This window comes from Theropithecus gelada, chromosome 2 (genome assembly GCF_003255815.1).
Source record: "Theropithecus gelada isolate Dixy chromosome 2, Tgel_1.0, whole genome shotgun sequence".
Lineage (NCBI taxonomy): Eukaryota > Metazoa > Chordata > Mammalia > Primates > Cercopithecidae > Theropithecus > Theropithecus gelada.
This window is the reverse complement of record NC_037669.1, coordinates 44,622,889-44,638,785: the sequence shown is the minus strand read 5'-3', so window position 1 is coordinate 44,638,785 and position 15,897 is coordinate 44,622,889. Positions and strand designations below refer to the sequence as shown.

At 39.7% G+C, this 15,897-nt stretch overlaps 1 protein-coding gene across 5 annotated transcripts in view; it reads right to left on the bottom strand.

Annotated features, from left to right (window-relative positions):
• Positions 1-8,220: 8,220 nt before the first annotated feature.
• KALRN (kalirin RhoGEF kinase) overlaps positions 8,221-15,897 on the bottom strand; it is a 638,197-nt gene continuing 630,520 nt past the window's right edge. For 3 of the 5 annotated variants that reach the window (XM_025374820.1, XM_025374821.1, XM_025374830.1), the window contains 3 exons: positions 15,621-15,821; positions 11,403-11,541; positions 9,945-10,490 (listed from right to left, as the gene is read on the bottom strand). In XM_025374820.1, coding sequence (XP_025230605.1) covers positions 9,945-10,490; positions 11,403-11,541; positions 15,621-15,821 — 886 coding nt within the window. Of the gene's footprint in view, positions 10,491-11,402; positions 11,542-15,620; positions 15,822-15,897 lie in introns of all 5 variants that reach the window. The other 2 variants (XM_025374829.1, XM_025374819.1) reach the window with 2 other exon arrangements.

Here is a 15,897-nt window from a genome sequence, read left to right as displayed (position 1 = left end):
CAAATGCTTAGGTAATAGGTGTAGAAAAGGTTAGGGAGGGAGGGAGGAGAGTTAGAAGATGGTGAATTGATTGGTATCAGGGTTATCCAGGAGGATAATATTGCTAGACAATCTGAAAATCCAAACATATTTGGTCTTTACAAATAAATCTCTTAGAGAAATAATCTAAGAAATAATCTTTACAAATACATCTCTTCTCCATTGTGTATATAAGGCAATACTTTCTTCTAGCTTAAGGAAAATAACCCTTAAATTCACGTAAAGAATGAAACCTTGTCATTTGCGGCAAGGTGGATGAACCTGAAGGACATTATGTTATGTGAAACAAGCCAGGAACAGAAAGATAAATAGCAAATGTTCTCACTCATATGCAGAAGCTAAAAAAGTTCATCTCATGAAGGTAGAGAGTAGAATAGTAATTACTAGAGGCTGGGAAGGATAGGGGGTGGTTAAAGGATACAAATTACAGCTAGATAGGAGGGATAAGTCCTAGTGTTCTATAGCACTGTAGGGTCACTGCAGTCAATAATAATTTACTATTTATTTTCAAATAGCTAGAAGAGGGAGTTTGAATGTTCCCAACACAAAGAAATGATAAATATTTAAGGTGAGGAATATATGAATTACTCTGATTTGATCACTGTACATTGTGTGTATTGAAATAGCACTATGTACCCAATAAATGTGTATAATTATCATGTGTCAACTATAACAAATACTTTTTTAAAAAAGAGGAACAGATAAGGCATGGCAGTATTGTGCACTACAAAGAACATGAAGTTTCAAACCAAAACATTTGGATTTTAGTCCCATTCTACTTACTGGCTGAGTGATCTTTGGCAATGCATTTTGAGTTATGAGTCTCAATTTTCTAAAAAATGGAATGAAGATAATATACTAACTTTCTCCAAAGATCACTATTAAGATTCAATGAGATAGTTCACTAAAAAACACTTGATAAAAAGTTGGTGGGGCTGAGCGTAGTGGCTCATGCCTGTAATCCTAGTACTTTGGGAGGCCGAGGAAAGTGGATCATCTGAGGTCGGGAGTTTGAGACCAGCCCGGTCAACATGGTGAAACCCCGTCTCTACCAAAAAATACAAAAATTAGCCAGACATAGTAGCACGTGCCTGTAGTCCCAGCTACTTGGGAGGCTGAGGCAGGAGAATTGCTTAAACCTGGGGTTGCAGTAAGCCAAGATCATGCCACTGCACTCCAGCCTGGGCAACACAGTGAGACTCCGTCTCAACAACAACAACAAAGAAACAAACAAACAAAAACAGAGGAGGACATAGATTGTACCAATTCATTTTGTGTTCTCCATTTCATTTACTTAGGCTGGGTAAAGAATCTTGACTTTAACCAATATTTAGTCTTACTGTTTTAGATATTTATCCTAAAGAGTTTCCATGAATGTAAAACTTCAGGCAATAGTTCAATCTAGAGCATTTTCATGGACCTAGCTCTATATTGCTCGCTGAATCCCTTCTATATTCTACTCTGATATCTATTTTAGACTGAGCTTGTGGGGTTCTGATTATCATTGTATTAGGGCTTTTGCTAATATTCCTTAACTATGTTGGTGATTCCTCTCAACCACTCCCCCTCAAAAAAATACAGGCTGAGGTACTGTTATTTAATTATTTATTATTGTTTGACCTACGCTACACAGACTCAGATACACTGAAACACATACATATACATTTATTTTAAGTTATCTTCTAGGGCCAGGTCAGTGGCTCATGTCTGCAATCCCAGCACTTTGGGAGGCAGAGACGGGAAGCCCAGGAGTTTGAGATCAGCCTGGGCAACATGGCAAGACTCTGTCTTTTCAAAAAATTAAACAAATTAGCCAGACATCATGGCACACACTTGTGGTCCCACCTACTGGGGAGGCTGAGGCAGGAGGATCACTTGAGCCTGGGAGTTTGAGGCTATAGTGAGCTGTGATCATGCCACTGCACTCCAGCCTGAGTGACAGAGTGAGACCCTGTCTCAAAAAAAAAAAAAGTTATCTTCCAGTGAATGTCTCAGTGACCTTGAACAACCACCTAGATTCTGTGACTCAGTTGTCTCTAATCCAAGTAAAATAAGTTACTTCATAAGAATTTGTTGGGATTAAATGAAAAATTAATTACAAATGGGCTTCTATATATATAGGTGCTAAAATACATACAAATTCTAGATCTAAAAAAAAGAAAGCCCATAAGGGGCTTATGATTTTAATTCATAAACCTGATTCTGACTTCATTTCTAATATTCTTTATTATCTATATTTTCTGAGGAGATTGTGCTGACGAGCCAATGTGAAGAGCCCATGCTTTTGACAAGTGTTTCTCATTACAAATAAATGCGATAGCATCTTGATGAAAATAGAAGACAAATGTTAAAACTTTTTTTTGTTTTTCTTGGCAAAGTAAGCTAATCAAAACACTTTAACACTCTGGCTAATTGACAGTATACCATGAATCAGCTTCATTTGCACTTGGGTGGCACGTTTAAACTTTCAAAGCCTGATCATATCTGCATAGGCTAACCCAGATTGCTGGAGTCCACACCAGAATGTATAAACTTGTGAAATCCAGACCAACATACCTTCCAAACATTCTGACATTATCACCTGAAATACCAGTATGAAATTAACAACCACCCGAGGCTTTTTTTTTTTTTTTTTTTTTTTGAGATAGGGTCTCACTTTGTTGCCCAGGCTAGAGAGAGGTAGCATAATCACAGCTCATTGTAGCTTCTACCTCCCGGGTTCAGATGATCCTTCCACCTCAGCCTCCCAAGTAGATGGGACCACAGGCATGCACCAACACACTCAGTTAATTTTTTTAAAACAATTTTTTTAATATGCGGGGATTGAGGGGAGGTGGGTGTCTCCTTATTTTGTCCAGGCTGGTGTCGAACTCCTGGGCTCAAGAGATCCTTCCACTTCGGCCTTTCAAAGTGTTGGGATTTACAGGTGCTAGCCACCGCACCTGGCCCTGAGGTTTCCTTGGCGTTTTTGGGTAAATGCTTTAGAATACTCTAAGGCACAAAATTGTTGCTTTCTTTCTAAAATCCTGGGCCTAAAGTGTTGTAATAATCATGTGATATTTTTACCTTTTCAAAGTCTTTTGTATATTTGGAGAAAGCAAAAAAAATTACTCTTTTCTTTGAACAAAGGTTTAATTAGGAAAAAAGAGACGACCATATAGTATCTTTAGTATCGTATATTTATAGGAATGCATAACATGTGAGATGTACATTTTGAAGTTTCATCCATAACTTATAACATTTACTGTAGCAGTAACAAGACAGCAGGTCATCACTTTACAACATTACACATGAGTGATTTTGACTTACAAATAAAATATTTACAACCTACCTTTACAAAACGACATTGTGTGCATACAAAATGAACAACAGCAGAAAAATTTAAAAATAATAAAACAACCAAAAACCCAGAAGATACACTTAAGGCAGACCAGCAAGACACTGAAATAATTAAGGCTGTGGAATTCTTCTGCACCTTGAAAATATAGAGCTATTTATCAATACTGTGGAGTGATTTTAAACCAATTGTTACAAGCCTGATGGAAGTATGTACTTATATGTATATGTGTGATGGTCCCTATGGGGAAACCTGTCCACTTATGAATAAGGCCCTTTGTCGGAATGGCCAGTGAAGCCCACTCCAAATTTGCAAAAGACTTGGGGGGGCCGGGGTCACTCAAAACCAAGAGATGCCAATACGGTTTGCAAATTGACTATTAATAGTTCAAATATAAAGATAGTTATAAGTCCAGATATGATAACCTAAATGATGGCCCCTTTATGTTTCACACTTTGTTAGTTTGGCTTTGTGGATGTCAAAAGACAGTAAATTAATTCCAGAATGAGTAGAATTCATCTCCACAAATTAGCCCTAATGGTTTTGAATGGCCCTAAATGGTCTTCCAATAGAAAAATTGACCCACCTGGGCTGTCTGCAAATGGATAGATTTCTGCATATGAGCAATAACATATACATACATATTATACACTATATACATGTACAGATGTACATATATCCGTATTTTCCAACAGTTTGCACTTTGATCACTACTGTTCTCTGAACAGGATCTCATTCTGAAGAGTATGTTTCATTTTTTTCACAGTCTTCATATTCGTTCTAACTAATAGTTTTACTCACCTTCCCCATAGAGTAGGCTGAAGTTTGGCAGAAACAGAAGTAAAAGCACCAGGGTCAGAAAAATCAAACAGAGTGATGACGGATATGGCTTAAGTTAGTAAGAGAAGATGTATGTTTTGTTAACTTCAGATTCGTAGCCACAGTCTTTGAGGTCATAGTAACAGTCTCTGTAATACTCCAGAACATGGATTCAGTTCTTGATGGAAGTCAGGTATTGATGGAAACTCCTATGCTGGCCATCCCTGGGCCAACAAATTAGCTTGGTTAAACTAAGCCTCAGGGGTTGACATTCCAAGAATTGTTATTTGCATTTCTTCTACCATGCTCCCTTTTCTCAGCTAACCCCACTATCTGAAATAGCAGTTATCTAACTAATCCGTTATCTTGATCATTTGAATAAAAACTAAATCTGAACACATTTTAGAATCTCACAGCAAAGGGGCACATTTCTCACAGAAAAATGCAATAGCCTGTGCATATTAATTTCAGGCTTACCATAATGTCCCTCAAAGATTAGAAGTTGTCTTTGAGTGATTGCTTTTCCTCTCCTCTAACTTCTTTATATTTATTGAAAATGAGGAAGAAATGCCTTTCATAGAAAATATGTTCTTACGATAATCTGTGTTCTACTACTGCTGCATAAATTTTTTATGTGAGTAAATTTCCTACTAAAAACATTTAGTGCTAGAAACAAATTTCAGCCCTTTTTAACCCTTTAGAATTAATGAAACAACTGAGAGCCTTACTATTTTTAGAAAATAAATATTAACATAGTAGCTTTCCTTTTCTTGATGGAGCATGTGTGAGCTCTATCGTCTCTAAGCCCACCCTGGGTTTAATCATTCATCCTCAAATCATCCCTAGGCTTTAAATAGTGAAGAAAAATCAAGGTGCAGTTTCATAAATAAATTCACTGAAAGGTCACATATTGCATTTGTCTAACCCAGACTCCGTAGAGGTGCGACCCAGGAGAGAAAGGAAGAAGGTCTACATTCCTCAAAACTCATCCAGCACAATTCGTTGACCACACTGAATAAGGACATGGTGAGTTTGAACTTTGCCCTACTACGAAGACCTCTTACGTACCAAATTATTTCCTCCTCTATTAAATGCATGGGACAAAGTTTTAGTTAATGCAAAATTTAGTTTATATCATATTTGCTCCCTCGTATTCTCACAAATCTAAATTGCCATGCTCTTCCACAGAGGCAAGAAAAAAGTAACGCCTGACTCGTGGGCTCTAATCATGGAGGTTATGGGATAGCAAATATGCAACTCCTGAAAGACCTAACCACCTTAAAAAAAAAAAAAAAGATTCAAGGTTTGTTCTCCAAAAATGAACAGTCCAATTCATTTCTATGCATTTAATTTGCCTGTGCATTTAATTTGCCTCTTAGATTCCTGTGAGACTGTGAAAAATAAATTGTGATATGAGAAGATGTTTTCTTCTCACTTCTGCCCTCCCAAGTGAAGAAAGTGGTTGTTGGGTTCTTCTCTGTCCATTTTTCCAGAGCGTAAAGCTTGAGAAGGAAGGTAGCAGTTGCTTTCGAGGCCTTTTTACTCTTCGCATCTGCCATAAGAAATACTGGAGAAAACGGCTTATGAACATAAGACTTCATCAGCTCTCTGAACCCTTTTCGGTAGACAAGCTCTTAAATGATCGAAATTATAGGCTAAGACCAAATAACATTTAGACGAAGAGCACCTGATACTTCTAACTGAAAGCAATTTACAGAATTTAATCTCATGAGTTTATAAATGGTATCTAAAGACGTGAATATTGAAAACCTGGAATGTTCAAAGTTACTATCAATAAAATTCTTAGCACTGGCAGTGTGTAGCACTTTAAAAAAAATCAAAGTGTTTTATAGATGTCCCAACCAAGGTCATTTCTCAACATTCCTGTAAGATTAATGTCCTCCCTCCTTCTCCATCCCCCAGCTCCCATTTTACCAATGGGGACATTTGGGGAAGAAAAAACAAAGACTTTCTGTAAGAAAAGATGAATCAGGAATAGCTGAGATTGAAACTCAAACATTCCTGGTCCCACCCCTATATTCAGATGTTTTCATTTACAAGATATTTTAAAGTAAAGAAAAAATGCTGCAATATCAGTAAATCTAAATGCAACGAACTTCTTTATCTCCCATCCTCCCCTCTGAAAGGCACTACTATTTATAAAGGCTTTGTGGACCACAAAGCAGGGAAGCTAGCTTTCTCCTCTGCTTCCTCTACTCCCCCTTACACTGTTTATGGCTGAGAGAGACCTGAAGGATATCTCCAACATTACCATTTTTTTCTTAAAAATTTTACCACATTCAGCTATAAGTGGATATATATCTATTTAATTTGAAACAAATGTAAAGATGTAGGAAATCATCATATTAATACTTCTTAAAAGTTATTATGGGTTGTCCCTGATCTTTTCATCCTTTATCCCACCCTTACAAAACAAAACAAAAAGCTCAAAACCCTATGCAATGAATATAAGCCAAGCAAGAAACTTGTGACCTTGACCATTGTTTGTTTTTCCTATTTCAGCTAAAAGTTCACTCCCACTGTGAACTACCATCATTATGATAGAAGTGGACTATTTTCTCCTCTCTCCTCTCTTCTTTACTACCAAGTAATAAATCTCTCCACCAAAACAGGAACAAGAGGGGCCCCTGATCCTTCTTCCCTAACCACAGTTGCCCTCAGAGCAACTTAAAGTACATTCCCCAGGCTCATCGTCTGGGATTCCTTGTTATTTCCAACTTGCTATGGAGAACTCTTGAACCAAGACTACTCTCTTATCTCTGTTGGGAGAGACCAGGAGCTTTGCAGACAGGGAGCCTCCCTGTTAGTTTCCTTCCATTATCAAACTATATAAAATATACCCCCTTTCTCTTGGGGCCTCTATTAAGTTCCTTCTGGTCTAACGATTGTACCTTGGCTCCAGTTAACAAAATCATCCTACTTTTCCCAGGTCCCTCTTTTCCTGTCTTCTCACTTCCCAAATATGTGTACTTGGGGGAATTCCATGTAACCCCACATCTGGATCTGGATCCTCCCAACTCTGTTGTAAAAGCTGATATGAAAGCTTGAGGTCTAACATTCTGTCAACTGCCCCCATAACATAATTTCAACAATACCATCCTTGCCTCCCACCTGCCATGGTCTGTTCACCATTGTCCTGGGCCCTGGCCTTCTCAAGAAGAAACTCAACTTGTTACAAAAACTCAGAATGGCTCAACAGGGGGATCTTGATTCAGGTCATCCACAGTGGACAGAACAGAACTTGCCAAGCTGGAATTTATGGATATTGGGAATCCTCAGAGCCTACAGTTTGACAAACACTATGGGCCAGGCTTTCCTCTCTTTTTTTTTTTTTTTTTTTTTGAGACGGAGTTTTGCTCTTATTGCCCAGGCTAGAGTGCAGTGGCGCAATTTTGGCTCACGGCAACCTCCGCCTTCCGGTTTCAGGCGATTATCCTGCCTCAGCCTCCTAAGTCGCTGGGATTACAGGCGATTGCCACCACGCCCAGCTAACGGGCATGAGTCACCGTGCCCGGCTCAGGCTTTCCTCTTTTATGCTGTATACCATAATGAAGGCATGTTTACTGAAAGGGTTTTAGTAAACATGTTTACCAAAAGGATTATTAGTAAATATGTTTTAAATTTTTTAAACACAATGAAGACATGTTTACTAATTTTTTTTACTAAATATGTTTCAAACTTTAAAAAATTTTAGTAAACATGTTTAATGTATGTTTTAAATTTTTATGTATTGTATCATAGAGTATTTGCATATACATAAAGGTCCAAATGAAGACTATAGGGGTTAGTCAAGAGAGACCTCTGAGGGAGTGAGGCTTAATGACCCAGGGCCATTTGAAAACTGGAAACAAATACAGTCGGAGTCGGTTTCCACATATTTGGTTAATCCCGAAAATACTAAGTGCTATCTAGTCTTATTGCTTATAATTTCCATTAGTTTATCAATCTGTAATCTTGGATGGGATGAGGTGGAGGGTGAATGAGGAAGTTGTCTTTGAAACCAATGGAAAAAAAATGATGATGATTTTTAATTTTACATTTCCACTGTGGGAATAATGCTTTTTATATGTAAAGTTCAGGCTTAGTTTCCACCATTTCTTTTTCATTTAGATAGGTTTGTAGTTCTATTCGTCCTTCATATATTCTCTTCTTGCACTTCTGTACTGTGTGATTTTAATTTTCTCTATCCCATTATAGGAGAGAAGCAACGCCGTTAAACCTGATTTGAACAAACACTTGAGTTACATTTTTAAAATCTTACTTGCATAATAATATCTATTTTCAACACATATTCTAGAAAACTAAGGGTGGATCATGTACAAACACAAAAAACAAACTCCCTCCCTCCAAAACAAACGAACAACAATAAAGAAAGAAAACCCATGAAATGCCCAGGTTTAATTTTTTTTTCCACCAGAGTGAAAAAGAGCAGTTAATAATAATCTTTTATGGAGAATATACACCAGAAAGCAGGATTGGCCTCAAAGCACAATTAGTCCTTTTGGTTCAGAGAACTATCAGCGGCTGAGTGGTGACAGGTATTGCAATCTCAGTTACAACTTAATGCTCTGTTAGGGTGGTGTATCACGTTTTGTTCCATGGCTTTAAAAAGGACTTAGGACCAGGCCTTTAAAAGGCCTATATGGCTGCCTCCTTTTAGTAAGCACCCCTTAGCTTCAATAAGGAGTTAGAAATAAAGTCAGCCAACTTTCTGAAAGATGGTATTCTACAGCCGTAGAAGAAATCAGAAAGTGTTGGTACGTTGTTCATAGGAACTGTAGGAAAGGTTTTCATTTGCCCTTTTGTATGAACCTCTTATATTTGTTTATTTATTTCAAACCTGGTGTAGACACAAAAATACCCCCGCAGCTCATAGTGTATTTGAACTTATTTCCTGGCGGGCTTTCTTGCCAGATTAACTCTGAGCTGCCAGTGAATTTGCGGGTAGCATTTCATATACAGAAAGAACCTATCTTAATCAAATAACCTGTGATTGACAGAAAAAATTATCTCATTCAAAAGGGCAATGTTGCTTTCTCTTAATGCACAGGTTCTGGTAAAAGATTGCTATACAAGATTTATAAAATGCTCTACAAAACTTGTCATCTAATTGTGCTTAGTCAAAACAATGTAATGCTTCGATAAATAAATTACTGTCTTAACTGGAGCACTCAAAGTTACTTGTGTTTGATTTAATATATATATATATCTCTATATTAGAAAACTCTGAAACCTGAATGGGATATATTATACTGTATGTGTATATCTATCCTATTAAGAAACTATATCTAAGTTATCTAAACCAGAATAGTTGATATACATGACATCTCCATTAAATAGAACTTTTTGCTTAAAATTTCAGCAAAGCCAGAGAACTTTTACACTCTTGTGAGCTTACGGTTTGCCCAGTTAACCACTCATTTTGGAAGATACAGTTAAAATTTCATAACAGCCAATATTGTTCTCATCTTTGTCCTTCTTCTGAACACTTCTGTGACTCTTTGCCTCTTTATTTCTTCAGAATGACCTTCTGGAAAGCCCCTGGATTTAGGGTGACTTTTACTGCTGCTCAGACCCTGAATAACCACTGATGAGGTTTAAGAGGTACATCTCTCAATTCAGAGAACTGCACGGAGTGAAATGATGAACAGAATTATTTACAATCACATTCAGTCTTGCTTTGGTTCACACTGTACTTCTATGTGAAACCATAGGGGCTGGGAGATGGCTACGTCCCTTGGTTCACCCGGTTGACAATGTAGCTCTTGACATTGGGAATAGGCCGCACATCATTCTGGTGTTTGCGGCGTTCTATGAAGCATGCTAGGCGGGAGGTGTCCAGGGGGATCTTAGAGTAGCTGCCATTATGGGGCTGCAGCCATGGATGCTGTAAGCATGTGGCTGCCGTGGGCCGCCTCCGAAAGTCCTCCTGTAAGATCACATTGATGAAATCTCTGGCAGCGTTGCTCACACCACAGAAGTATTCATGGGGGAAGCTGAAATCCACCCTGCATACATTGATACATGTCTCCTCTTTGCTCTCATCCAAGAAGGGGGAGACCCCACTCAGCATGACATATGTCAGAACCCCGATGCTCCAGATGTCTGTCCCCAGGGAGACGGGGATGCCTTGGATGACTTCTGGGGCAGCAAACTCAGGGTTCCCCAGCAGGTGGTGAATGTGGAAGTGACCCGAAATCTGGACAGCATCCTCCAAGTCGATGAGCTTCACTCGAGGCACTGGAATCCGTAGGTCAATGAGCAGGTTTTCAGGCTGCAGAGATCCAAGGAGGAAGGGAGAAAAGAAGGGAAGTTCAGGCCTCTATTTTGACTACTCAAAAGACCTCATTAATTCAAACACAATTATGCTATTCTTTGATAAAGCCTATGGTGTATGGAAAATTCCCTATGCACTATGGAAACTGCATAGGAGACTTCAAAGTATCATTCTGAGCTTACTACACTTTGAGTTTGGGTTGTAATTCAGAGAAGTAGTTTGACATTGAAAATCATGTCTTCTTAACTACATTGCTTCTGCATTGAGTCAAGGAAATAATAAATTACTCATTTTGGTGAACAGAGGCTTCTTTCTGAGCAGCATGGAAGAAAATGTGACATTTGTTGGCTTACTTCTATGAAGTTAGATTAGGTAGGTAGAACTTCCCTACTTTCTCTCACACCAGATGTCATTGTGGCTCTGGTATATTCTCATTAATTCATGGATGATATACTTAAATTGTATGACAACCCAGATTCTCTTTAATAGTCACAATGGGATGGGCGTGGTGGCTCACATCTGTAATCCCAGCACTTTGGGAGGCCAAGGCGGGCGGATCACTTCAGGTCAGGAGATCAAGACCAGCCTGGCCAACATGATGAAACCCCATCTCTACTAAAAATACAAAAATTAGCCAGGTGTGGTGGCGGGCACCTGTAATCCCAGCTACTCGGGAGGCTAAGGCAGAAGAATTGCTTGTACCCAGGAGGCAGAGGTTGTAGTGAGCCGAGATTGCACTACTGTACTCCAGCCTCGGCAACAGGGTTGTCTCAAAAAAAAAAAAAAAAGTCATAATATTCTACTCTAAGTAAATAAAATGAATTTGAATTTATATTCCTTATGAGTAATGACTATAAGTTGGACTTGGCCATTTAAGGTATTCCCTGCAAAGTTGACACTTCTTATTACCTTTATGTCCAAATGTGCAACCCTGCAGTTGTGAAGGTACTGCAGAGCCTCCATGATGTCTCGAATATAGAAGGCTACTTTTTCCTCCATCAGTTCATCATGATTCATAAGGTAGTCTAAGAGGCGGCCATCATCCATTCTGAAAGTAGGCAGAGAAAGGCAAAGGAAATATGTTTGATATGAAGAAATAGAAAAATAACACATATACAAATCAGTAAGAGCTCTAAGCTCTCTCATACTTCTTGTTATACATGAAGACTAAATGTGCAACACATGCATATTTAGTTAGAGCCTAAAGTTATTGTAATATTCAGAACTAAAATAAATATATTTACAAATATGGTGTACTGCGGGGAAGAAATATGAATGACCTTGTTTAGGAAACATTCTCCTTCATTAACTCTAAAAATTGCTCACAACAAAATGTTGTGATGCCCATTTAAGAGGTTCGATTGCTAAGTAAAGAAAGCCTTCACCAAGAGAGGCTTCAGCAATATTCTGATTAACCGTAACCTAGGGGCTGCAAGCAACCCCACGTGTGTTTTGCAAAGTACTTCTTAATTTTATTTTATATTAATTTTAGAAATGAAGTCTCACTGTGTCACCCAGGCTGGAATGCTGTGGCACAATCATAGCTCACTGCAGCCTCGAACTCCTGGGCTCAAGTGATCCTCTTGTTTCAGCCTCTCACATAGCTGCGATTTCTGGAGGACGCCACTGCATCTAGCCAAACTACTTTCATTTGTCAGTTTTTAGTTGGGGAAAACAGAAAGTAGGCAAAGTTTGTTCTTTGCATTATTGATTCTTTGCCCCACTCCCACCCTGCCACCTTTTTTTTGTTGTTGTTATTTGTTTGTTTTGTTTTTGAGACAGTCTTTCGCCCAGGCTGGAGTGTAGTGGCATGATCGCGGCTCACTGCAACCTCCGCCTCCCAGGTTCAAGCGATTCTGGTGTCTCAGCTCCCCAAGTAGCTGGGATTACAGGTGTGTGCCATCTCACCCAGCTAATTTTTGTATTTTTAGTAGAGACAGAGTTTTGCCATGTTGGCCAGGCTGCTCAGTAACTCCTGGTATCAAGTGATCCACCCGCCTGGGCCTCCCAAAGTGCTGGGATTACCGGCATGAGCCACCGTGCCCGGCTCTTGATCCCTTTTTGAATCCTTTGCCTTCTGGGCAACTTTTCCAACCTTGAGAACTGTGATTGAGAACATGGTATATGGAGCCATCCAGACCCAGATTCGAATCCTGGTTCTGCTACCTACCTGCTGAAGGCTGGGAGCAAGTCATTTGAACTCTGTGTTTTGGTTTCACCAAAGTGAACCATCTTTAAAGTGGGAATAAGAACAGCAACAAAATAATAACAATTATTATTCATTATATTAATCTAATATAATGAATTAATATTATCTTATAATATAGTGGGTGAATATTACTATTCACCTATTTCATTATGAGGATTGTGCAAGGATGGAATGAGATGATGAAGCATTTAAGCATAATTGGTAGCGTAGGTAAGCGCTAAATAGATGGTAGCTATTCTCAGCCACCCTCTGTCCTCTTACACCCAGGAGTTACCAAATGCATTGAGTTGTTAAAGGCACATCCCCAGGAAATCCCCATGCAGAGGAGCCTAATCCAGGGTCAGAAATGACTTTCAGTTACAGCTGAAATCACCCTGGCCAAGTTTTCCTCTTCCCCTCTAGCTTGCTCCTTCTCACTGGTGTCTCCTACTTCCCCTAACAGGAGCAAAGGCTAGAACCCATGCAAGCCTCTTTTGCTTTCCTCTGACCCTGCTAGGGGTGAGGTAAGAGTGATCAGAGTAGATGGAGTAGGATTTGGCTTGTTAAATATATTCCCCTGAACTTCTTGGGGTCATTAAGGGAGCAATTAACAGCAGCACTGCTCCAAGTGAGAGAGTCTTAGCCACCAAGTTCACCTTTAGAGTTTTTGGGTAAGGCAGATGCCTGCATCCCATCCCAGAATAGGGAATCCAAATCTCAGTTGCCTGGTAAAGAAAAGCTCTCCCAGCAATTCTGGTGACCACCTAAGGGGAGGCCACTGTCACATAATTGGCAGCATAAGTATGTGCCACATAAGCATAACAGGATAATGAGATCCAGCACAGGGATTAGCTCAGGCACTGCCTCTCCACAAACTTCCCCTGAACTTCAAGTTCAACCAAGCACCTACGTTCTCACAGCAACCTTCTCCAGTGCATGCATGTCTTTCTTAGTATTTACCATGTTATATTAAAATCATCCATCTATCTATCTATTGGTCTTCCTCATTAGACATGTAACTCCTTGAGGGCAAAAGTTACATCTTTTCCCCCTGTTTTTTTTTTTTTTTTTTTTTTTTTGAGACGGAGTCTCACTCTGTGGCCCAGGCTGGAGTGCAGTGGCATGATCTTGGCTCACTGCAACCTCCACCTTCTGGGTTCAAGCGATTCTCCTGCCTCAGCCTCTCGAGTAGCTGGGATTACAGGTGTGCACCACCACGCCCAACTAATTTTTGTAGTTTTAGTAGAGATGGGGTTTCACCATGTTGGCGAGGCTGGTCTCGAACTTCTGACCTCAAGTGATCCGCCCACCTCGGCCTCTCAACGTGCTAGGATTACAGGCATGAGCCATCATGCCCAGCCCTTTCCCCCCTATAAACTCTACCTCTGCCTCCTCTAAACTACCCTTATAACTATACCTTTGTTCCCCCAGCCCTGGCCCTGATCTGGATAGTGGTTGGTGCATAGTGAGTGCTCAGTAAATGTTTGCTAAACTAGTTCAACCCACTATTCATCTAACTTAATTCATCTAACAACATCTCTGGGATGTTGGAGGAATTTCAGTCTTCACAGATGAGAACCCGGGGCCCTGGCAAACTAAGTATTCTGCTTCAAATCACAGAGCTGGGACGTGAGCCCAGATTCCTCATTCCAAGAGCAGCTTCTTTCCATTGCACTGCAGTAGCCCACTATCAGCACCTTCCCTTAAAACAGTAGTTGGCAAGTCTGAAGGGGCAGAAGTTCTGGGTCAGCTGAATTCAACCTGGTACATAGTGACAATACCTTTCATTGGAACTCAAGCGCAGATGCTGTCATCTGTGGACAAGCATAGTTCACTAGCAATAGAATATGCCTTTTGAGTTAGGAGGTTCCCTACAGACAGGTCAGGCTCTGAAAAAGACTGTTAAGTCTAAAGTGACAAACTGCCAACTACTTAACCACATACAGTTTAAGTTTCACAAAAGGATTACAGATGCTAGCAGCACTGCTTTTGTCCCCTCTGTTTTTTTTCCAGCTGATTTTAAAAATAGCCAAACTTGCTTGCATTTTTGCTTTCTTATTTTATCATAAATAAATTTGTGGCAAGTTACTGACTCAAAGATCCCGTACAGACACACCTAGACTAACAATCACGCAATAGCTGGACTAATATGGTAGTTGAAAAGCTGAAAATGCAGGCACTTCTTTACTGAAAACGGGTTCTTGTGGAGCCATACACAGCAATGGTCTTTGGCAGAAATGTCTGTCTCCTGTCTAGGCCAAGGGCCTCATTAGCACCAATCTGATCACATTTCTGTTACTTGTATCACTTCTGAAAAGACTCTGTTCTCTTTCATCTCTGTGATCTTTATCTAAACCACAGAGCATACTGTTTCTTCTTAGTCTGGGGTAGTGGTGGGGAGAATGGGACATTATTGCTTTATTAAATCTATTCTAGGGGTATATGGTTGCCTAAGTCCCTAGAAAATCTGGAATGAGTGGAATGTTTTGAAGGTAAGGCTCTCCCCTAGAAGGAATTTCTTGGGTGGTAAACTGGAGATGCTATGGTGGTGAACTGACACAGAGCCCTCTCTTTCAACTCCACCCTGTCAATCAGCCTACTGTCGACAAGCTCTTCCCAAACTCAAGCCCAGCCCAAGAGTCCATAATAGAAAGAAAATAAACATGGAAGGGAGAGGGATATGGGTTCAAGTCCCAGCTTCTCTATTCCTAGTCTTAAGGAGCTAGTTCTAAGGACTTCCCTTATCCCTACTATGATGTTTTAATCTTTGAAATGGAAATGACATTGATTATAAAATGGGGGAGAGAGTGCATGTTATATGCAGCACTTTGCAAATGATAGGACCTTGTATAAAATGTAACTGTCTTTTCCATTAATTGTGGGCAAGAGCTAACCCAAATGGATGGGGGCGACTTTAGAGAGACGGCATCTGTACTTACAGTTCCAAGATCAGGATGTAGGACGTGGGGGACTCATAGGTGTCATGGAGAGTGATGTACTGAGGGTGCTGTAGGTGCTGAAGCAGGGCAGCCTCGTGGGCAGCCTGTTCTTTCTTCTTCATTTTTTTACTAACAAATTTCACAGCCACATCTTTGCGGGTAGCTTTGTGAATGCATTTCTTTACTATAGAGAAACGGCCTCTGGAAAAGCAAAAGGGAAAGTTTACCAACATTCATCAATTAACTAGATATATTTTATTCATGGATAAGTAAAGTT